Source organism: Anopheles merus, unplaced genomic scaffold (genome assembly GCF_017562075.2).
Source record: "Anopheles merus strain MAF unplaced genomic scaffold, AmerM5.1 LNR4000838, whole genome shotgun sequence".
Lineage (NCBI taxonomy): Eukaryota > Metazoa > Arthropoda > Insecta > Diptera > Culicidae > Anopheles > Anopheles merus.
The window spans coordinates 5,489-29,488 of NW_024428418.1; the positions used below are offsets into that span (position 1 = coordinate 5,489).

Genomic DNA, 24,000 nt, shown 5'->3' on the forward strand with positions numbered 1-24,000 from the left:
CCGTTTTTTTGTATGTGTGTGTGTGTGTGTGTGTGTGTGTGTGTGTGTGTGTGTGTGTGTGTGTGTGTGTGAATTTAGTTTCGAAGGAAATCGAACGTGCAACCAAAAACATCTGGAACTTTTCTCATGCAATGCAATGATACCAAAGGAAACCGTTGGAAGGGAAGGGTGTGAGCTTCACTCCCAATGCAACCCTAAAGGTTGCCGGCACAAAGTGGCACAGAAAGAGAGAAGAAAAAGTGAAACTTCCACAGCAGAGAAAAATGACCACAATCAGCAGTATCATATCAGCAGCTAATCCAATGCTTTTTTGGCTCAGCGCCGTCCTCTTTCTCGCCAGCAAAATGAAATGAGGTAGAGAAAATTCGCATTTTAATTTACAAAATTTCCCACCGAAACCATTTTTTTTTTAATTTTTGCTATGATAACAAGAGGCAAGGGTGTTTGTGTGCGGAAAATAGGATTGCAGAGGCAGCTGGAAGCATAAGCGTTAAAACAGCTGTTACGCGCTATATGCGCGATACTATCAATCTGGCCAAAAACCGTTTCGAAAGACGCCCAAAAACGTGCCGTGGCTTGATTGTTTGTCATTTTTTTTTCTTTGGGTTATATTTTTTGGTCAGTCCGTTCACAAACTCCCCATCCTTCCCCCCCCCCCCCCCCCCCCCCCCCCCCGAAACGTTATTCGCAACAGCAGCAGCAGCAGCATCGCGGTAACACGGGGTGTGTTGATTGAACCGGAAAGAAAGACCACGGAGTGAAAGACGCCGAGAGTGGGGGGGGGGGAGAACAAACCCCAAAACTACCTCTCTTGCCCCTCTCCCTGATTAAAGGAGAAGGTAGGAGATTTATAATAATAATAATAATCCACCGAAAATCACTGCATCACATAACGGCGAGGGCTCCGTCGTAACGATCGCGTTGTGGCGTTTCGCACGAGATTTCCTCCATCCTTCGGAGTCTTGGTGGGATCCGTCCTTTGCATACCCACACATACACCCCTGTTCCGATCGGGTGAACAAACACACACACACACACACACACTCCACTTCATACACTTCCGAGAGCGCCTCCAAGAGAGAAGAAGGTTCCCCTAAATCCATCGTTTATGTTGCACATATTGGGAGGAATGGCACAACGAGAGCTGTAACATCGCCTCGCTATATCACCAGCGAACGATCGCCAAAGCGTGCCGAACCGTACACAATCACATAATCTCATGTGGAAAAAATGGAAAAGACAAAAATGAAGGAAAATAAAGCCGTGCGTAGCGCGCACTTTGCTAAACACATCTAAACACGGCGGCATTGCCAACCGCCAACCCTACTGCACGTACGTAATCGTATAAATGAAAAATAATAAGTGATATCGATAGGTTCACTCTCCGCCCCACCCACCAAGCCAGGTATAACATACCTACCCTTACTAAAGAGACTTTCGGTAGAGTGGGGTGGCTGTCGGGCATTGCATTTCATTGTTTTACTTTCTAAAAACCGCTACGTTCGTTTCACTCGAACCGCGCGGCCAGCCTCCACGTGGTCGGGCTAATGCAGCCTGTCACCACGTGTTTGGTGTGTCCGTGTGTGTGTATTTGGGTAAGATGGTTGCACACATTTCTTCTGGAGCACTTGATTTTGTTGAAGCTAGTTGCTGTGATTAGTCACGTAAGGTGCAAGTGTAGTGATCGTTTTTTAATTGCTGTCTAATTTTACGAGCTTCAAAATACAATACAACGAACACCTTCCAAACAATCGAAACACAAAGAGCCATCTTTCCCACCATCGCTTAGTATCATCAAAGTAGTCCGTGCGTCGTTAAGTACTGCGCGCTCGCCGTACCTGTCACATCAATACCGGCAGTGGTGCTTAAATGTGCCTCCATGGCATCTGCATACACACACACACACACACAAATGTCCTTGCGAACGCACGCCTAATCACATCACTCATTAACGGCCCTGATGTAGCTGTGATCAACCCCTTTCCGGACGGCACACTATCAGCGTTTAGAGTGTTCCATCGGTATACCCGCATTGAGGTTAGCGAAGATCTTCTATTAACCCTCTTTTTTATCGCTCACTTTAAATACTGACCTTTTGTGTATCCTTCCACAACGCGGTGGCGCGGCTAGGCGGCCCGGGCTGGCAAATCATCGGAATCGAAAATTTAAAATTGGCTACGCATCGTTTCTTGCGCCATCGGAGGGGCCAGCCAGTGACCTTTACTATCATTCGGAAAAGCCTGCCCGAACGAGCTACCGATCGCTCAAAAGATGCGAATTGTGGCGACGGTTTGTGGTGCGTCCTTGAGCATTTGTTGGATGTTTTATTTACGTAAGATCTCTGTATTGATCGTGCGTTATGACGCGACACGACCCTTTTGCGCAATGGGAAGGATATCGCCAGGGATTGATTTCACCGCGCGGTTTGGCGTGCGTGAGTGAGTAAGCCGGAACTTACTATGAGGAAGTCTAATAGCCAAAACGATTAACGATAATCCTACTTGCCTTCGATGTAATTTTGCCTAACCCGCTGTGTCGTGTGTTTTGTAATCGCGTTCTAAGGATCGCCTTGCTTTCTATCGGGCTTACGTGTCGCATATGGCGTCGCAATCACACCCTTCGGTTGGCTAAACGGTTCACCTTCCGCGTGACTTTGCCCTGCGTTCGTTACTTACTTTCGATAGGGCCAAAATACCAAACGATGGCACGCGGGCCCTGGCTTACCTCACCACACAGGGCTGTGTGCTATATGATTATGGTGTAGTGGGCGCCCCCTTATACTGACGTCACATTGCGTGCGGTCGTGTGTGTGGGTGTGTGTTTGTAAGCTAGAATTCAAACGATCCTCGTCTCGGTGGCGCAATCGGTGGTCGGTTTGGAGCATTGTTCACCAAACAACTGACACACACACACACTTGGCATCCTGCCGCGGGCTGTAGCCCTTCAACCGGCTGGTAGGTGCAAGTTCCTGTTTTACTTGAACCATAATTAGCTCGATCTTGGGGACTACTACTACCTCTACTACGATCGATCGATCGGTACTTAGCCCTACAACAAGAGACACACTTACATTTCAATGCAAAGGAGAGAGAGAGAGAGGGAACGAGAGACGATGTAATGTATACAAAAAGCCATTCTCTACGGCCAAGCGTTGTATGGAAATGACCTGTCTAGTTACACCTTTAGGATTGGAATCAATCATCACACCGGCCGGGCAGGTTTACAAACGCTCTCCAACGCTCTTTGATAGTTGATAATTACGTAAAAAAGCAACCTCGTCCTCTACCACTCCCTTGATGTCGCGTGGCAGTGAGATGATGTACACTTAGCACTTAATGTACAGCGATTCCTCTAAACTCCTCATTAGAGATATTATACCCATTATGAAATGTGTGGAGCTAAGCTACAAAAAAGCTAACCACACACACACACACACACACACACACACGAAATCATGCCCAAAAGTGCGCCAAGAATCGGGCAGGAAATCAATATGATATCTTACTGCTGCTGCTGCTGCTGGAATACATAATCAAACATCTTTACGCCATCGCGTGCGTCTTTTCTTGTTCAACTCCTTCTGGTCTTCTCCCTTTCCCAGCCCAATCTCCCAGCGATCGTTTAGCAATTCAGTTGAATGACAACATTGTTGACAAAGCTTCATCACTCCATACAGCTCGCAGCACCACCACCACCAGTTTTGGTTCGGTTCTGGTCGTTCCATCGCTGTCCGCCCCAAAACTCTTACCACTTCTCCCACATTGGCATTCGTTGGCGGAAGATGTCCAATTAAAGAGGATCCTTGTCTAGGTACTTTGGCTACACAGTACACCGTTCCGCGTTCTACCCCTGCGGCTCCATACCGATCTGACGGAGTCAACAAAAGGTCGTCTCAAGAGTGAACTCACGGATCTCGCTAATCGTCACGGGTCTGCAGATTCCTCCCATCGGAACGATCTTACACAGGTGGATAAACACACGGACGACGAACGGTAACACGCCTTCCTTCAATAATGATACACACACGCACCTACACACACACACGTGGATGAGATTGCGTTGAAAGTTCGAGAGTTCCTCGTTTGATCATGACCGTGACCTCTCGAGCAAACAACGGTACGGATCTTGGTCGTCGGTTCTCATTAAAGTTAGCTTTGGTACCGGTTCCGTGGATAGTGCGGATACTATTACTGGTGACTTGTGTGACGATTTCAACGTAGTTTCGTCGGTAAGCGACAAACCGCGTGCCATGCGGTGCGTGTCTGTGTTTTATCAGCTTTCGTTTGAAATCTAAACAGCGAACAAATCTGTTAGACAGAATTAGCGACTACCTACTAAACTGCTGAAGAATGAATTTTAAAATATGACTCACTTTACACCGCTGTAAATGGTGGTTTGAAGGTGAATTTATCCATTCGTTACAAGGTACAAAATACACGCGAAGCCTCATTTCAGTCTCAAGAAACTGATGTAATGTGAAACCAAGATTTTGCCATTCTGCGATCATTGCGTTCACACATAAACACTTCCTGGATTGGTTGATTGAGCGACACGCCTGACTGTGATGAGCCATCTCGTGCAGACAAGTGAAAGTGTTAAATTTGCTTCTCACGACTTGACACATATTTTAGCATGAATGCCATCTGATCCAGAAGACACTTTAATGTAGTAAAAGTGAAACCCATTGATAAAGTGACTCAAGGGCAGGAAATTGTGTGAAGCTCAGTTTGAACCATTTGATTTTTGGTAGAAATTGATAACAACTTTGAGAACTTTTGAAAACAAAAACCTAATAAGAACTTTGTGTTGAAAGTAAAGTTTGGCATTGGTTTATCACAATACCAGTCCCTAGATGGGCCCTTATTTGGCGAGTTTTCAAATAAAGTTCAAATCGTTTGAATAGATCAAACTGCGCTCTAGAAACTTATCCATTAGCAGTTATCGATCAGCAAAGTACTTCATCGCTTTGTCTAAAATAGATACGAGATACTGTTGATAATTAAAAATGGCATTAAAATAATTTGCTCTTTGCATTCTTCCATCACCATCATAATTTTGTTTCTGCTGTTTGAATGAAACTGGTATAAACACTTCAAGTGAGACATATTCCTGATTTATAGCAATCAGCTTAATTTCAAACACTACAAAACTACCAATAAGTGACTTTTTAACATCTAAAATATAAATTTAATCTTAATTTTCGTTCTCTTCTACGATAATTTACACTAAATCTCTTCAGTGAAGAAAATATAACCGTTACCTCGAACAAAACTGGTCGAATTTAAATTCCTTTTTTTTACCAAACGTCAAACGTTTTGTCTCGTCGAGCGACAGGTGTCCAAAGGTCGCCGCGTTTGACAGCTGTATCGAACGTAAACAAATTTATCAAAAATCTGCTGTTTGTATTCGTCATCGCTTCGACTGCAGCTAATTTAATCGAATATTTTAAATAAAACAAATATTTCGCTTACTCGTGCCCGTTTTAAAAGTAAGAACGCGGCGTGTTGGGAGTCGTGTTTTTTCAATCCGTGTTCTTTTTTGTTGCAGATCAGAGGCGGAACACAGCAGCAGCTGTCCGTGACCGGTTCCACTAAAATGATACACAGCTTGTTCATAGTCAACAGCAGCGGGTAATAGATCGATCGTTCGTTTGTACCCCAAAACCGAGTTGAAACTAATCCCCAACCGACTCACCTTTTACAGGGATGTATTTTTAGAGAAACATTGGCGCAGTGTTGTATCGCGCACCTGCGTGTCCTACTTTCTCGATGTTCACCGTGAATCGGCCAACGTACGTAACAGGGAACGATCCCATGACTGCTTGGCCAGCAGCAACTTTATCTTGTTTGCTTACTTTCCAGAACGTACCACCAGTGCTGTCCACGCCTCACCACTACCTCGTATCGATTCAGCGTAACGGAATCTCGCTGGTGGCCGCCTGCAAGCAGGAGTTTCCGCCACTTTTCGTGATCGAGTTTCTGCACCGTGTGGTGGACACGTTTGAGGACTATTTTTCCGAGTGCAATGAGAATGTAATAAAGGAAAACTACGTGATCGTGTACGAGCTGTTGGACGAAATGCTGGACAACGGGTTCCCGCTCGCGACCGAGTGCAACATACTGAAGGAGCTTATAAAACCACCGAACATTCTGCGCACCATCGCCAATTCGGTCACGGGAAAATCCAAGTAATTTGTTATGTGTGTGTGGCCCACTGTCGCGTTAATGTTTCTTTCCCACGCACGCAATTTCTTTCATTCGCAGTATCAGCGGTACACTTCCGTCGGGACAGCTGTCCGCGATACCATGGAGACGCACGGGCGTGAAGTACACCAACAACGAAGCATACTTTGATGTTGTCGAAGAGGTTGATGCCATCATCGACAAGAACGGACAAACGATCTTTGCTGAGATACAAGGCTATGTAAGTGTCCGGTACACTGGCATCAATCCGATTGCAGCCCCATTCATGGCACTTACCTTTTCCAGATCGATTGCTGCATTAAACTCAGCGGTATGCCGGATTTGTCTCTTTCGTTCATGAATCCGCGTCTCTTCGACGACGTTTCGTTCCATCCGTGCGTCCGCTTCAAGCGCTGGGAATCGGAACGTATTCTTTCCTTCATTCCACCCGACGGTAACTTCCGGCTGATGTCGTACCATGTCGGGTCTCAGAGTATCGTAGCCATTCCGATCTACGTGCGGCACAATCTGGTGCTGCGTTCGGGAGAACAGTCCCGATTAGACATTACCGTCGGTCCAAAGACGACAATGGGTCGCACGGTTGAGGGTAGGCGACACAGGCGACAGTGGCGACGGGATGATAATGAGGAATTAGGGCTGATCTGTTTTGTTTCTTATCCTTCAGGTGTTAAGCTGGACATTTGCATGCCCAAAGCGGTCACAAACTGTTCGTTGGTGGTGAACCAGGGCAAGTACACGTACGACACGGTGAACAAAGTACTGCACTGGGACATTGGACGGATCGATGCGGCCAAACTGCCCAACATACGCGGCACGGTAAGTCACTTAAGTTGCACTAAACATGTAATTGGTTGATTTAACTCCACACGAACATTCCCCACAGGTTTCTGTTGCTGCCACCAACTCGACGCTTGAAACGACGATCGACAGGTATGACAAATCAAGAGACGTATGCCTTCCTAGCGTTCAGTAAACTAATCGTCTCTCTCTCTCTCTCTCTTCCCACCTTCCAGAGTACACTTCACCATCTCGCAGTTGGCCGTTTCGGGGCTGAAAGTGAACCGGCTGGACATGTACGGCGAAAAGTACAAACCCTTCAAGGGTGTAAAGTACGTGACAAAGGCAGGCAAGTTCCAAATACGTATGTAAGAGCCCTCGAAACGTTATTTGCTGTAAGCGAACACTAAAACATATATGCAAGAGCAGACGAACAATGAAAATGGAAATATGTAACAAACACGTTCAGGTTCGTACCGTTAATTAATTATCGTTTTTTTTTCGTATTCTTTATTTACTCAATGTGAAGTAGAGAAAGAAAATGGTGTTAGCTTTTTTCCCCCTCCGTTTTTTCCCCTAATCGGTAACATAAGGTTAAAGGTGTTTAAATCTAAGCAAATCTACACTCTGGACGTTTCTGGCGACTCAGCAAGACTGTGCTGTGCTCGTGTTAAGTTGTTTTCACTGTGCATGGGTTAGGTTTGTTGCAAATTGTTTAAATATTTTAAGCTCGGAAACTGGTACGACTGGCTGCAGAAGTTTGCTGCCTCATCGTGCTGGGGTTTGTAGGCCGTATAGAACTGTCCACCAGCACGAACACTACCCGGCGCGGGATGGTGATGTGCATGATGGTGCTGCAGCTGTGAAACGACCGGCGAAAAGATGGAACTAAGCGTAGAAAAGGACAGCGAGTATGGGCCACTGTCCGGTTTGTCTACAACCCCCGCAAACCCAGCAAGTCCACCGCTTGTCGCTGAAGGCGGTATTGCGCCAGGATGGAAGAAATCTTCTCCCTTGCTAGCACTACTGCCACCGCCCGATGACTGTGCGCTACGCTCATTGCGACGAAACTTTGCCCTCCGGTTCTGGAACCAAACCTGTGAAGCATATGGCATGTACATAAATACACATACACAGTTATAAACGTACGCGAGCCAGCCTCTGTACCTGTACGCGAGCCTCACTAAGCCCGACCTTGTTCGCCAGCTCCTCCCGCACGAACGCGTCCGGGTAGTGAGTTTTTTCGAAAATTTTCTCCAACGCCGTGAGCTGGTTGGTGGTGAAGGTGGTCCGATTGCGTCGAGGCTTTTTCAGCGTGCACGACTTTGTCCTCATCGACAGGTCGGTCTTGTGTGTTGGACTGTCTTCCAGATCTAATTGGGAGAGAGATCAGAAAAAGAGAATGGTTTAACACTTCTCCTCTTAATACTAACGTACTGGTTAATAATTATCACTTAATCCACAGCACCAGATCCGACACGAGACACGGACGATTAATGTTTTGCGCTAATTTAATTTACCTACCATGCACAATTAACCACCACACCATCGTGCTGGTTGCCCCGGTTGTTGGTCGTTAATTCACACCCCCGGAGAAGCCAACCACCACTCTTCCCCACCAATCCTGCCTCCGTACATCCACGCTTTCTTTGCTCTTTCAGCAGAAGATCAACAGCAAAAAAAGGAAAACCATAATAACCAACCCACGGGGTCCCAAACGGGCTGTGGCACACTTTATGTGTCACAACACAAACCCAACGTGCAGCATAATGATTGACGGGATGAAGGAGCGAGACCAACCGGAGGGATTGGAAGATTAGAACCACGTGCATAACATGATAAACAAACATAATCCGCTTCAACCGAACTATGCGGCGCGATCTTTGCCTCTCTTTTACCAGCCCTTTTCGTATGATTTATGAGTTGCTTCTGGGTGTTTGTTCGAAGGTAAAAAATTATCGTTTTAATTTGTTGACAACAGCAATCATCAAAGGGCTTACATTGGCAATCCACTTCACAGGAATGATCGTTTTTAGAGATACAATTTAACCAAAATTGTATTCTTACCACCTCAACTAATGCAACAGTTTCTAGCAAAACCCTTTTAAAAACCGTTTAACACATTAACACACCGTTCACGGTTAAAAATAATCTACGCTGTGAGTTACCGCACACACAAAAAACTAATCCACTTCCCCTAGGGAACCGTCCAAAAGACGCTCCAATTAAATAATTTACCATCTCGCCCGTTTTTTTTTCCTCTAACCCCCACTACACTTGCACTTGAAAGTAACCTCGTTAAAGTGAGCATGAGTCAGTAAGGTACGCGAAGGGAGAAGAAAGGCTTTGAAGATGACGGGAGTGACTGACAGACGGACGACCGACTCTTCTGCAATGGAAATCGTCCCAAACGCGGGAGAAGACAGCTTGAAAGCGATACACATGACTTAATGCCAACAAATCAGATCATTTTACAACTCACTAAACCGTAACAACGGTCCTCCGCCCTTCAACCAAACAGCCACGGCAACAACAAAAAAACACACACACACACACTGGATCGTTTCTTTATGGCGTTTGCCGCGCCTTCGGTGTGCCGGAAGATCTATATTCTTCCTTCCTTGTGATGGGGCCAGGCAAAAGCCCATGTTGCGCCATCATTAGAAGGGCACACTTGCTTCAGGAGGTTTTGCGCGGTTCGCTTCAAACGATTTTCATCCCACGATAGAGGGGGGTTTAACAGAGATCTCGCCAGATGAGCGGACCGCAGCCGAGCCGATCCTCAGTGATGAATGGTTATGAATGGGAAGTACGTACGCTCCAACTGGAAACCATTACGAGGACGCAACAGGATTCGCAAATTTCCCATTGAAGTGGGAAAAATCGATCGTGCAATGCCCCAAAGTGTTGAAGGGAAAGACTGACTTTCTAATCCCTCTCCAGCAACAACAAATAACAACATCTGTCAACAGCTGTCCTTAAGGAAACATATAAACCCCATCGAATGGAATGTTAATAGGGAATAGGGAAAAGCGGAACCAATTGTTGTGTAGCTCATTTTTTACCACCCTAATTGTAATTGTACTGCTTCACTTTTTTCCTCTTTCTCTCGAGGTAATCAGATGAGATGATTACTAGCAACAACTGCCGTTTGCGTAGCGACACGACACGAGAGCATGTCTTCACTTCCGCCTTTTCGCGCGTGATCTTCCTATTCCTATTGTGAGCGATCGCGCGTGTGTTCTTCCAGTGTCACTAGACATCGATCTTCTCCTTTTCTACGATATCTTTTGCATCCGAACAAACACACACGCACAGACAACTCAATCCTTTCTAACGCACAAGAAGAGCGTAAAAAACGAAAAACGGCGTACTTGCTTACATGCTTTGCGTTGTGTTGTGTGTACGCCGGAAATGTTGCTCAACGTGTGCGGGTTTTTTCTTCTCTTCAATAAACTGAACAACTGTACGGAGCTGTTTCCGTGCTCCTCCTCCTCTCTGTACGGGACCTCCTACCAGTGTCGGGTGGTGGAGAAAATTGTCTCGCTGGAAGATAGACGGGCGCGATCGCGATCTCCAACGATTGCAAATCATTGCTACCACATGCGCGCCGCCGATGTGATCGTTGTCGTGCTGCTGGTTATTCTCACCGTTTTGACAGAGACGATGTGGAACGATCGGGGAATGGTTTTAAAAACTGAAAACATGTCGTAAAAGTAGGTAGAAGAGTTGTTTCCCTTGCACCTGTTAACGTATTTGGCTAAGCTGGAGCTACCTCATGTGAGCTCTTTTTGTGATTTAAATCAAGCAAAACTGCATGATCGGTTGATCGTACATTAAATAAGCAATTTTACTTTAATTCCTAAATGAAACTTTGTATTTCTCTGTCCACTCTGCAACGTTGTTGTGCAACAGTTAATTTGTCAACGAAAAATCGCTGTTTTGATTTACAATTACCTTTCATAACAATTATACTGGCTATTAAAAATAATGCAATATTTCATGTCTCTCGCTCGCCGTGTTGAGTTGGGTGTGTGTGTTTTTATGTTTTTCCCTCCCGCTTTTCTCCTTCACAAACAACCACACACACACACCGGCGCTGCACAAGCGCTGCAGCATCCGCGGGCATATCCTCTCGCCTAACCAAACCCGACATCGTCACGCTAGCCCGACAGAACCTGTGGCTGTGGCTGAGTAGCTACAGATACTATGGTTGAATTATTTTTGGAACAATCAATCCCAATTACGACGGAAGCCTGTTGAAATGTCCTCATCTGCTGCTGTTTTCCCGCTTGTTTTGCTTCCCTGCGTTTCATCTCCCTGCGAACGGAGGAGGGATCGACTCTGTTGCCACCGGGCGAGCCGGCGGCGACGGCGACACGATCATCATCATCATCCGGGGTCGATCGGTTTTGGGGTGATGGTAGGGGTATCCATTTCAAAGGAATAGATAAATTTTTTCACCCTCTGTCTTTTTGGGGCGTTTTTCATCGCTTTTTACCGTTTTTCATATGGGTTATGGGATGTAAAAAGGGTAAAAGGAGCCACCAGAAGTACTGTTGAATTTGGCTATCAAAATATAGGGAAAAACAAAGCAAATTCCATAAACCATTTTCCCTATCGTCACGTCTGGCCAGTGGTTGCTCACTCCGGTGGCCAAAGCAAAGGTAAAACGGCCCTTCGTTTGCTTCGTTTGAAACATAATTACGACGCAAACCTACGACGCTTCCCTTTTTCGGGAAAATTTCTTCCGAGAAAAGGTAATAAAGAAGGTTTAAATTTGACTCATTCGGTGTGCCTTCGTTCGCCACGGTCGTGGAAATGTGTGTGTGCAGCAACAGCATTTGATTGGTTTTTGGAACTTGTTCAGTGCCCGTGTGCGCCAGTTTTTCCCGATCGCGCGTTGCAATCGAATATTTGAAATTGGGATGGGGAAGCTCTCAGTCACTCGAGAAACAGATTTGCCTTCGGTTTTAGAAAATTTTACATGTCATCCACAATTAGTAGTCGTTCCCGCCTCCCTACTCGGTGAGTAGTTGACATCTTCAAAAAGCCAAGCACTGCCAGCAGCAGCCTGGCGTGTAAAATCTCCTTATCCCGTCCCGTCTTACCAGTGTGCCAGATGTTTGACGCATGTTGCTTGGTATTTGGTTGCCTGTTTTCTTCTTCTTTTCAAAGTAATTTGTTGTGCCCAGCCATGTTTTTCGTAATCACGGACCAAAGTTGTAAATTATTGCTCGTTATTATCACTCGACATCTTTTTTGAAGGCGGAATTTAATAGGCAATAGTTGTTATAATCGTCGCTAGCAATGGTCAAATCGTGCGAGGACTTTATAACCGTGAAATTATTAAAATGCCAGTGATCACTATATCACGGCACGGAATAGCTGTAATCCGAGCAGAGAGGTCTTGGCCGTCGAAAAAGAGTGTCTTATTTAACCTGGGATTTAAGACTGGGAATGTACTTATTTAATCAATCCCAGTAACTAAAAGCAAGCGTATCCCAACACTCCTATCAAATCTTCAAATAGTGCTCATTCAGAGAGCAAATATACTCTAACGATGTAAGTATTTTGTCAATATTTTAATGTCTGTAAATGGAAAATCTACATCGTGTTAGGTCCTCTCTAAAATGTCCGTTTAGGATCAAGATCCTTCGCTTGCTATTCTTGTACACCAGCAAATATGCCTAAAATCGGGAATTTACACTACCTCTAACCTTGTAAGAGCCTTGCCAACACACTAGCCATCATACTATCAGGCCGCCCTTTTAAATGGATCTAAATAGGGCGATCCCGTGGTACAGTCGTCAACTCGTACGACTCAATAACATGCCCGTCATGGGCTCAAGCCTTGAATGGACCGTCCCCCCGTAGCAAGGAATATACCTATCCGGCTGCGTGGTACTGAATAAAGTCTCGAAAGTTGTGTATAGGCCGGGACAAGTCCCCGCGTAGGACGTTTACGCCAAAGAGAAGAAATAGGCATCAATCTTAGTTTTATACAAGGACTTTGGCTCAGATGTTCTATCACTAAAGACCGTAAATCTTCTGGAGCGATACCTTTTAGTATAGGATGTCGTAGTCGTGTCTTTCTTGGAACTGTAATATTCAAGAGTGATCATCGCTCAATGTAAACAAATCCCTCTGGATATTGGAACTAAAGTCAGAATTTTTGTGATCTGATCTGATATAATCAATAACTTGTTTAATATCAAAAAAGAATATCACTTTCTTTTCAAAGAAATAAAATCCTTCCACCAACACCTACCATCTTTATCCACCGGTGAGCTCGGTGATCCCGGCGGCATCATCGTCCTCGAACTGTCCGCTGTGCTGGATGTGCTGTTTAGCTGCAACAGATTGCTCATCAAAAACCGATCCTTCACACCACCGTGGCGCACTTTCTTATCCACACTCGTAGCAGCAGCACCGGACGTGCCACTCTCGCCTTCGATGTTTAAGCCACCGAATCCAAGCTCCACATTGCTGCCTTCATAGATCAGTGGCGATCGATGCTCACCCATCAACAATCGATTGTTACTAAACTGATGATGATGCGTATGATGCTGCTGAGTATGATGATGATGATGATGATGAGGATGTCCCGTGGTTATCGATAGCTCACCAGCCTCGTCATAATAGCGGCCACTTGGGTCGGAGGAGATGGACGGAGATACATTGCTACAGCTTGGTTCGATCACTCCCGACGTGCCACCGTCACTGGCCGCACTGCCGCCCAATGGTAAGGCATCGTTGGGCACAGGACAACCCGTCGGCGGTGGAACCACATTGTACCACACACTGCTAGCAGCTTTATTATCATGATACTGTTCAGTCTGTGCACCCACTGCGGCAGCATTTTCCAGGATACAGCTTGACCCTCTCGCTGCCACCGTGCTGTCACCGTAGTTCGTCCCCGTCACTGACACACCACCGTAGCAATTCATGATTTCATTAACAATTAATTTCGTACGTTGCGCTTCCTTTGCTCCACTGTGGGCGGCATCTTGTTTGCACTAAACGATCATTTCACGTTTCACTTTGCATTACTCGGCATCGTCGTCTTGGGTGTATTTTGGCAATCACTTCAGAACATCGCTTAATGATTTAATGATTTAATTATTTAATTTCTTAATTGTTACACACACACACACACACACTCTGCGTCGCTCCCTCTTCTGCCGGGTGCTTTGTCAGGGCAATCAGATCGTAGAAGAAGGAGAAGGGTTTACATCTTTCAACGTTTCACCACTCACAACCCATGTTGCACTAATTATGCACTGCTGCTGCATCTACTGTAGCTGTTGCTGCTGCTGCTGTTGCACTTCTCCGGTTTCTGGTACTGGTACATCATCCTTCTCCCGATCGCCAACATACAATATCGCTCGCTCCTCTGCTCGGTTCAATCCGCCTCCTTCGATAATTAAAATCAAATGTGCTCGCGGTTTAGTAATTTATTTTTACAACGGCAACTCCCTTACACACAGTGCCAGAAACCGTATCTTGTACACGGCGGCGGTTGTGTGTGTGTGTGTGTTGTAGAGAATTTGGATTCCTCGGCGGATTGCTAGAACAAAAAAGGGTTTATTTTCTGTCAACCATGGCAGATGTACGCAACTGCTCTGTACTCACTGTACCGATCGTGCACGACGCGATTGGACCTCGTGAGAAAGTGGGCGGAGCTACGCAACACAACTAGTAACCAGCAGTGAAAATTGACCGGGGACGGAGACCGAGCAATTAAGTGTTTAATTTTTACATCCTCGCTGATCAATAACAGTTACGAGCATTGTGTTTCAAATGAAGTAGTGTAAATTTATGTTCTTACGACCGCTACCGAGTTGCAAAGTGTGTGTGTTTAAGCCGTTCGTTTGGAAGCGAAAATAAACGTAATTTCAAATAAATTCCTACACATTTTGTGCTGTGCTTGAACATCTAATTTCATTTATTTTGACTTGAAGTTTGACTGAAGAGTAGGACAACACCGAAATGGAAATTACTTTGAATTTGTAGCCTAAACAGGAATAGTTGCTGCACGTGCATACTTCTCGTCCATTGGACGCTATAATGGGATCATTTGCTTAGTTTTATGTTATTTAACATTTGCTTGGTTTATGTTTCTTTTTAATATTCACAGTAACTAGCTAAGCTTTTTGAATGCACATTGTTAAGGAATGTAATTTTGCTTTTCTTACGAACTTTTCAATTTTAAGATTACGCCGAGAAATTTTGAAATTGGTGCCTTCAATGATATGAACGATTAATTTCGTTATTTTTAAGTTGAACCGTGAAATCTTTCCTTTTTTCTCCCCTGACCATGGTCAGTTTAATATTCCCTCCACTACACTTATAATATTTAGTAAACAGTAAAAATATAACAATTGCTTGTAACAAGATGACACTGAAACGACTATAGGAACTAAATAAAGGAATCAAACGTAGGCAGCACTGCGGCTGCTAAAAAACACCACAATTTTAAGCACTAAATGCAAGAAACTCTCATCGAATTCTTCTCCATTTTTAAAAACAATTTGATCGTTTATCATACTATCTAAAACCTTGGTGTGTGAAAGACTTTTAATAATTACAGCTTTTTAAGCACATTCAGATGTGTTGTGTTACGCTGCGAGTAGCAATAAAGCGTACAATTCCACTCGGGGAAGAAAAATCTCTTTAACTCGAGGTAAGAAGGTGGTAAGTAAATCTTTCATCGTGAACAGGAGGACAACGGAGATGAGAGAATACATCCGAAAGACACATGTAGATGTTGTAAAAACACACACACATACGCTCTAATAACATTAACATCAAACTACGGCGGCAGTATACATATCTCTTGGTGGCTCTTACACTTACAACAACAAGTACCCATTCAATTCCAACCCTCACATTAAATACTCTAACAGCTATCTAAGCCTACAAACATTGTCCAGCATATGCAACAGTTAACTTTCTAGTTCGTTCTGCCATCCCACGTGTTCTATGTTGTCTACACTGGATCCAATGCAACGCATCAGCTAAATAGGAATGGTGTAACATTTTGTGTTTGATGATCTGTGGACATTTGCGCCTAATTGAACTTGGGAACAATCAATCCCTGCATCATGTCGAAGCTATTTCCATCCGGATGCACAGACACGGTTTCGCCGGACGGTTGTTTCTTCACCAGCAGAAACCCGTACTCGTCGATTCCGACGATCGTGCCCTGCAACGACTCACCTTCCGTGCCGATCATGCTGATTTCCGCATCCTGATGCAGCCAGTAGCGGTAGTACTCCTGCTGCAGCACTTCTATACCGTCGCGCTGCACTCGATCGTACAACTGCTCCAGCTTGTTGAAGATAAGGGCAAACGTTTTTTCGTACGACAGCGGCGGCAGCGTGGTCGAGTGCTTTGCATTGTACTGTGCGATAACGTCGTTCAGGCAGAGCGTTGGCTTGCTGTTGCTTAGATTGAATCCAACGCCCAGATTCACGATCGCCTCGATGGAGTCGACCTGCGTGTTGAAGATGCTGCCGCCAAGCTTGGATACGCCGTACGCGTAGATATCGTTCGGCCACTTCAGTCCCAAATCAAGCTTCTGAAATATTTGTAATGGAATATGAATTAAAACGATGAAATAAACGATAAAGAAAAATAATTGTTCGCTATTTGTACAAATTACTGCAAACGAAATTCAAAACTGTGCTACTGTCATACTGGCATCAACTCTTCGAGCCGCCGTGCTGAACACACGAAACCCCGAGCAGAGTGACCAGAAATACCGATATATCTGTATTCCTACCGATTCACAGATGTTTAACCACCCTAAAGCTATCGATTTTCTTTTATCTTACCGAAAATCACAGATTTTTTCATAATACTGACCGAAAAGTCACAATACCATTTCTCAAATCATCAAATGTATTAAACTTCACACGTGAATCACTCGGATAACTGAACCAATTTTCGGCAGGGTAGCTAAAAAGTGCAATTATGCACAAATGCGGGACAAAAATTTCACAAAACACAAATTTGTAGTGAAAGTATACTAATTTGTTATTTATATACGAAGTTTCACACCATTTCCTTGCGTACTTTTCAAAATATCAAATAAATTGTGCAGAGCATTTTTCGACAGATTTGCCCTCAGCCAATAGCCGTTTTTTGATTAAGAGAACCATAAGGCCGCAAATACACAACGCGCGTTTCCGCGGGCGCGTTCAAACGCGTATAACAGTTCCGCAGAGATATCTAGCAGGAGCATCTCTGCGTTTCCGGGGTAGCGCGTTCGAATGACATTTCATTTCTATGGCTGGATTGTTATATATTATGATGTTATTATTCTATTACGCGTCGTGTATTTGCGGCCTAACAGTAAAGCAATAAAAGTGTGGTGTATAATATTCAAGATTTATGCTTGTTTAATATATTCTAACTGGTTCGGAATTTAAAATCACAATAATCAAGTTATTTTTCACTTTTAATGCTGCCGAAAATAGGTACACGGTAATTGTTCATTTTGACAGCTCAATGTTGTGGGCTCCTGCCGAAACTCGGAACAATAACACACATTGGATTTGGCTGAATATTTCTTTAAAAATTGGTCAGAACACTACAATGCGTATATCGACACATAATATGACCTTTCCTTTACCAAATATCACCAATTTTACGACAAACAATGCACTAACTTAAGAGAAAAATAAATATTTGTAAGCCACCGTACGCTATAACCATCAAACTGTCAATGGCTGCTCTGTTTAAACGTCGCATCAAAATGGCTGTCAAAACGGACCAAAATAAGCAACATAAAATTATTAATTAAAGTGCTTTTTAACATCAGTATTAGGAAAGTAAGAGTGTAAAATTGCTTTAAACATTTTTTTGTACATATTTACATAGAAAATAACATTTTCTGACCCGTATTCGCGCTGTCGAAAATAGGAACACAACCTGCCGAAAATAGGAACAAACTGCCGAAAATAGGAGCAAAAGCAATGTTTGCATTTTTACGAATATTTATGAAAAAGGGCTTTGAACCGGCAAATAAAAAATAGTGTAACATATTATGATAGTTTATCAACCAGAATAACATCACTTTCATGAAAAATAATAAAAAATGTTTATTTGTGAGCAGTTTTTGTGAAACTGCTGCACTAGCGTGCCGAAAACTGGTACAGTTACCCTAGTATGTGTATGAGCAGTTCTTGTGAAACCGCCTGCCGATAACTGGGACAGTTACCCAAGACGAATACTTTTTGAACTGACTATCGTGCAGATGAGCACCCCTCAACCCCCCCCCCCCCCCCCCCCCACTCCACTTAACACCACAAAACATACCCAAAACTACCGATACAAATTGAAACTCCTACCGAAAACTACAGATAAAATGTTGATGCTCCTGCCGAAATGTACCAAAATAATCTGGCTACACTGACCCCGAGCGCCCGCTGACAATTGCCTGACGTACGGGACACAAGTTTGACAGCGAAAAAATTCATTGATTTTTTCGGAAACCAAAAGTGTCCCCAGGAACGAACAAACGACTGCGACGACGACGACGACGCAAACAAATTTGCGAAAAAGGTTCCACTTTCACGGCCAACGGTGAAGTGCACTGCGGTTCCGGGGAGTTCCCACCTTCACCCCACCCCCGACACTCTGTTTGAGGCTGGCAAACAGTGGTAGCCCCAACAAAGAAAGCCCCTGTTCGTTCCGTGGCCGGCGGTGGTAGAGATAGGCCAGGCCAAGGCGCAACTTGCAAACTTCCACCTGCGGCCGACACACTGCAGTAGATTGCTGCTGCTGCCCCCTCCGTGTATCAGTATTCGTGTGTGTGTGCGTCTGTTCGATTGTGAATCCTTTCTGTCCCCTGCCCGTTGCTAAACCGATGCTCCCTCGTGTACAATGATCGATAAGTTGCGACCGAAGGCGACCTTCCTTGTTGAGACACAAACACTAGCCGCAGCAGCAGAAGCAGCAGCAGTAGCGAAGATGTGTGTGTTGAAGAGATGAAGTGTTTGCCCGGTAGCAGCAACAGCCAAGCACGGCCTGCACGGGTTGTCGGTGGGGGTAGGGGAGGAAACGACGGGAGCGTACGGATGTCCAGTGTGTTGGCGCTGGATCCGCACGGACGACGATTGCATTTCACTGGACGAATTTGGTCGCCCGGGCGGCGGGGGCAAGATTTCGCTTCGACCGCCGCAGCAGCAGCAGCAGCAACAACCCGCTGACGGCGATGATGATGGCCAACAATAATTCCGGTGATGTGAAAACCGCACCAGGTGACGGTGGTGGTGGTGGTGATGATGGAGGAGGAGGTGGAGGTGGAGGTGGTGGTGGTGGTGGCCCTGGCGGTGGCGGCAGTGGTGGTAGTGACAGTGCCGGAGGAGATAACAGTGAGGTGAATATCCGGCGCGGGCTGGATGTGATACAGAGCATGATCGATATATCGGCGGATCGGCTCGAGGGCTTGCGGACGCAGTGTGCGACGAGCGCCGAGCTGACCCAGCAGGAAATCCGCACGCTCGAGACGAAGCTGGTGAAGCTGTTTTCCGATCTGCTGATTACGAAATCGAAGCTTCCGGAGCGGCTGCCCGCCCAGGGCCTTCCCGCCACCGGGAACGAACTCAAGCAATGGCTCAGAGTTGTTGGTAAGTTCAGAGCGCGATACAGGCCGAAACCCGTGTCCAAACCCCTCGCTCACCCGTCATCTTTTACCCTCTCTTTTTGCGTTTGTCCACGCGCAGGTCTGAGCTGTGCATCACTTAATGCTGTGATACAACAGGTCAGCACGCTGGAGGGACTGCTGGAAAGGACGAGAAGGAGCTGCGGACAATCATGGACAACAACGTGTACGTCCGGGAGGAGGAAAAATGAAGCGGCTGACGCGCGCCTGCGGCAATCTGCGGCGGTGCCGCGAGCATCTTGAACTTCCCGCCACCGAGGTGGCGTGAGCCGCAAGGGCACCGAACCGCACGATCTCTTCTGGGACTCCTGGGACCGCCAGCCGGCCTGCCACCGGACTCGCCGCGCGTGGAACCGCTCGCTGGGCAAGTGCAGTAAGCAGAGTGCCGTTGCTATCGCCGCAGCCGCCGCAGCCGCCTCAAGCTACCAGCACAGTCAGCAGCAGCGCCACAACAATGGCCCGGGAATGCCGGGCGAAGCGATGGGCTCCACCAGCACCACCAGCCCACAGACGGACGATGGCGGCAGCTCGCTGTCGCTCGCCACAACCCAGCACGTGGAGGGCGCGGCGCTGCTAAACCCCAGCACGCCATCTCGCCCGACGAAGCCTCGACCAGCGGCTGCACTCCCTCGCCATCGCCACCGAACTCACCCTCCAACGTGCAGCTGCACAACAAGCAGAATCGACGAGGCTTTCCCACGACACCGCCGCCGAGGAAGAAACACCAGACGGCGCTGCTCTCCTTCGCTTCCGTGGGGGCGGTGGCGCCTCCTCGTCCGCTTCCTCCGTCTGCCCCCGGCAACGGCGACCGTTTCATCGACTGTGGCCAGCACGACAGCACCACCGTGACGGCAAGTTCGGGCGCCAGTTCTGGCACTGCCGGAGGATCGGCGACGGACGCGAACACGGCGCTGACAAAGTCAAAGTCCCACGAATCGCAATTCGGCAACGGCCAGGGGCAAGGCAATGGTCTGGCGGGCAACAGTGTGGCCAGTGGACCGACACAACAACAACAACAGCAGCCACGCGAACAACAACATAGCATTAACCACATCAACAACAACATTCCATCGACGGTGGTGTTGCTTGGCGAGAGTTCGCTGACCACCACCACCAGTGCGGGCATGCTGATCGGCAGTGGCGGTGGCTCCGGCACTAACACGGAGCACCTTCGTGTCCCAGCAGCAGCAACGGTTGATGGGCAATGGGAGCGCGAACCGCATGGGGACGTTTCCTCGCAGTCGCTCCACACGGAGCCAACGCTGACCGGCAGCAGCGTGGTGGTGGTTGGTGGTGGTGGCGGTGGAACCAGCAACGTCCCAGCACCGGTGGTGACCACCATCACCACCATCATCACCACAGCAGCAGCATCATCATCACCATCAGCCACCCCAGTACCATCATCACCATTACCATCATCACCTGCACAGCAGCACAGCAGGGAGGAGGCTCAGCGGCCAGCGCCGGCATGCTGTCGGAAACGGGCGGCGATTACGGCGGTGATCCGGGCGTGCCGCCGCACCCAACCGGCTATCCCAGCTCGGCCGTCCCGCCCAAGTCGCCCTGCACGCCCATCATCACGCGCGGCATGGGTCACATGATACAGCATCGGTTTACGAAGAAGTTCAAGGTCACCAAAAGCACCTGCGACCTGTGCAACAAGCAGATGTTCTTCGGCTTCAAGTGTACCGAGTGCAAGTACCGCTGCCACAAGGATTGCAAGTCGAACGTGCCGCCTTCGTGCGGGCTGCCGCAAGAGTTTGTGGACGAGTTCAAGAAGTCGCTCCAGTCAGACACGCTGCTACCGACGAGCGTTTCGCCCAACATTGGCCGCGGTGGCGGCTCGGCTGGCGGTGAGGCGGCGGCGCGGCATCATGTATGGTGGGGGTCGCGGTGACGCTGGCAAGCTGAGCGGAGGCATTGGTCGGGGTCCGATGCATGCCATCCATGCGTGCGGCGGCGGCCCGGACAGCAGTTCGGCCGGCTCCAGCTGCAACAGCTCGTCTCCCTCCAGCCCGGCGCTGCTTTCGTTGCCACCGCAAACACCCGCCCGTCCATACTCGCATTCAACTTCCCCGAGGTGCCGAACAGCATCGGCGGCGGCGGCGGTGGAGGCGGCAATGGCGTTCGCTGATGATGATGAACTACGCCACTCGATGGGCGGCGGTGGCAGCGGTGGCGGAATAACGATCGAAACGCACCCGATCGGGGTGGGGCGGGTGGTGCGGCGGACTGGGCGGAAGCCTCGGCAGCAGCGGCGTCTACACGATGGACACGAGCGTCGAGATACGAAGCTGCAGTTCTCGGACGATCATAGCGTGCCGGGCGGAGGCGAGGACAAGACCGGTTCGGCCAGCGCGACCAGCACCGACTCGTCGTCCGACCGCACCCCGATACGGCTCGACTCGACCGAGGAGCGTGACCACGAGAGCAGCTGCCGCGGCAGAACTCGCTCTCGCTGAAGGAGTGGGACATCCCGTACGACGATCTGCACCTGAAGGGAGAAGATCGGCAACGGGCGCTTCGGCACCGTGCATCGGGCGCTCTGGCACGGCGACGTGGCCGTGAAGCTGCTGAAGGAGGACTACGTAGCGGACGAGCGGACGCTGGAAGCGTTCAAGCTCGAGGTGGCCACGTTCAAGAAGACGCGCCACGAAAACGTTTGCTGTTCATGGGCGCCTGCATGAAGCCGCCCCGGCTCGCGATCGTCACGTCGCTCTGCAAGGGCAACACGCTCTTCACGCACATCCATCTGCGCAAGGACAAGTTCAACTTGAACCGCACCACGCTGGTGGCGCAACAGATCTCGCAGGGCATGGGCTACCTGCACGCGCGCGGCATCGTCCACAAGGACCTGAAGACGAAGAACATCTTCCTGAGAACGGCAGGTGAGCATCACCGACTTCGTTCTGTTCAGCGCCACCAAGCTGCTGTACTGCGATCTCGGCCTCGGCATCCCCGGCGGGCTGGTTGTGCTATCTGGCGCCGGAGCTGATGCGCAACCTGACGCCCGTACCGCCGATCGAGGGCGACCCTGCCGTTCTCGAAACGTCCGACATCTACGCGTTTCGCACCGTCTGGTACGAGCTGCTGTGCGGTGAGTTCCCGTTCAAGTCGCAGCCGGCCGAATCGATCATCTGGCAGGTCGGCCGGGGCATGAAGCAAACGCTGGCCAATCTGCAGGCCTCGAGGGACGTGAAGGACATACTGATCCAGTGCTGGAGCCACAATTCCGGACAGGCCCTGACTTTGCAAGCTGCTGACGCAGCTCGAGCGGCTGCCGAAGAAGCGGCTCGCCCGCATCGCCCTCCCATCCGGTGCAGCTGTCCCGGTCGGCGGAATCGGTATTCTAGATCAGACGGAGCCGGTACAAAGACACGAAAGCCACGCGATGTTAGCCTAAACCGCCGTGCGGCAACATCTCAGGCCAGTGAACGTCCCCACGTTCGCTGGTCGCTGCTTCCTTTGATTTGGTTAGAATTGTATCAAAACAGTTACGCAAAGGGACGACGGAATGTGTCGCAGATTATAATACAGACAAAACTAAATAATATAGAGCCACGCAGAGAGCGAAAGACACAGATCGAGAGAGAGAGAGAGTGAGAGGTGGAGGCGGAGCAGATGCATTACAGTAGGAAAATCGCAAACGGTTCGAGACTGTCGAAAGAGGCGAAAGATGATAGTAGAATAACAGGTGAGACAACGCAGTTAGAGCAAATGAAATGGACTAGAGGACGAGACAGAGAGAGAAAGGACGTGAACAGTGACAACATAAGAACAAATTAATCACATCATTGGATCAGAGTTGTAATCTAAAATAGCTTCAAAGTTGAATAAAGTGTGACAAAAACTACGAAACGAACTGTGTTTACGATTTTGACTACTGAAAGAAACACAACGCGACTGGGCCGGAAAGGTAAACCAACAGACGTGGAAATGGAAAGACAGGTTGCCACCAAACTTGAACACAGTCATTTTCCCACACCAATACACACAGTAATGTTGTGAAACACCACCTCATACCCAGGCAGCGACAGGATGGCGGAACGACGGCAATCGCTACGAGATCTGCACGATCGGCAACCGTTGTCCCAGCATGCTACTCATCGGGATGTGAAGCTGCAGCGAAAACATGGCACACCCAGGAGGACTGAGCCACTGCAAAGCGAGCACAGAATCGAAAGAATTGGTTAATTCCCTTTCCATTTTGAGTTTGGCGCCTCCTCCATTTTTCCTTACCTGATTGTTTGTTGCGGCCCTTGCCTTTGGTTTGAAGTAGCGTGCGATCACCATGAAGCCGTGGCGTGAGCGTTAATTGTGACACTGATCTGCATGGAGCTGGTCATA

At 47.8% G+C, this 24,000-nt stretch overlaps 2 protein-coding genes and 1 pseudogene across 2 annotated transcripts; 2 read left to right on the forward strand and 1 right to left on the reverse strand.

Annotated features, from left to right (window-relative positions):
* The first annotated feature begins 5,389 nt into the window (after positions 1-5,389).
* LOC121603098 (AP-3 complex subunit mu-2-like) lies at positions 5,390-7,463 on the forward strand. The gene is made up of 9 exons (XM_041931822.1): positions 5,390-5,488; positions 5,548-5,630; positions 5,704-5,791; positions 5,862-6,187; positions 6,264-6,423; positions 6,489-6,789; positions 6,868-7,019; positions 7,087-7,133; positions 7,217-7,463. Exons 2-9 carry the CDS (start codon positions 5,596-5,598, stop codon positions 7,350-7,352), a joined length of 1,245 nt encoding a protein of 414 aa, XP_041787756.1. The 5' UTR covers positions 5,390-5,488; positions 5,548-5,595; the 3' UTR covers positions 7,353-7,463.
* A 30-nt stretch (positions 7,464-7,493) lies between these two features.
* On the reverse strand, positions 7,494-14,676 carry LOC121603097 (retinal homeobox protein Rx-like). Its single transcript, XM_041931821.1, has 4 exons — positions 14,142-14,676; positions 13,252-14,081; positions 8,148-8,353; positions 7,494-8,077 (listed from the first exon to the last, which is right to left on the reverse strand). Exons 2-4 carry the CDS (start codon positions 13,928-13,930, stop codon positions 7,676-7,678), a joined length of 1,287 nt encoding a protein of 428 aa, XP_041787755.1. The 5' UTR covers positions 13,931-14,081; positions 14,142-14,676; the 3' UTR covers positions 7,494-7,675.
* Positions 14,677-18,453: 3,777 nt separating this feature from the next.
* On the forward strand, positions 18,454-23,052 carry LOC121603099 (annotated as a pseudogene).
* Positions 23,053-24,000: the final 948 nt, after the last annotated feature.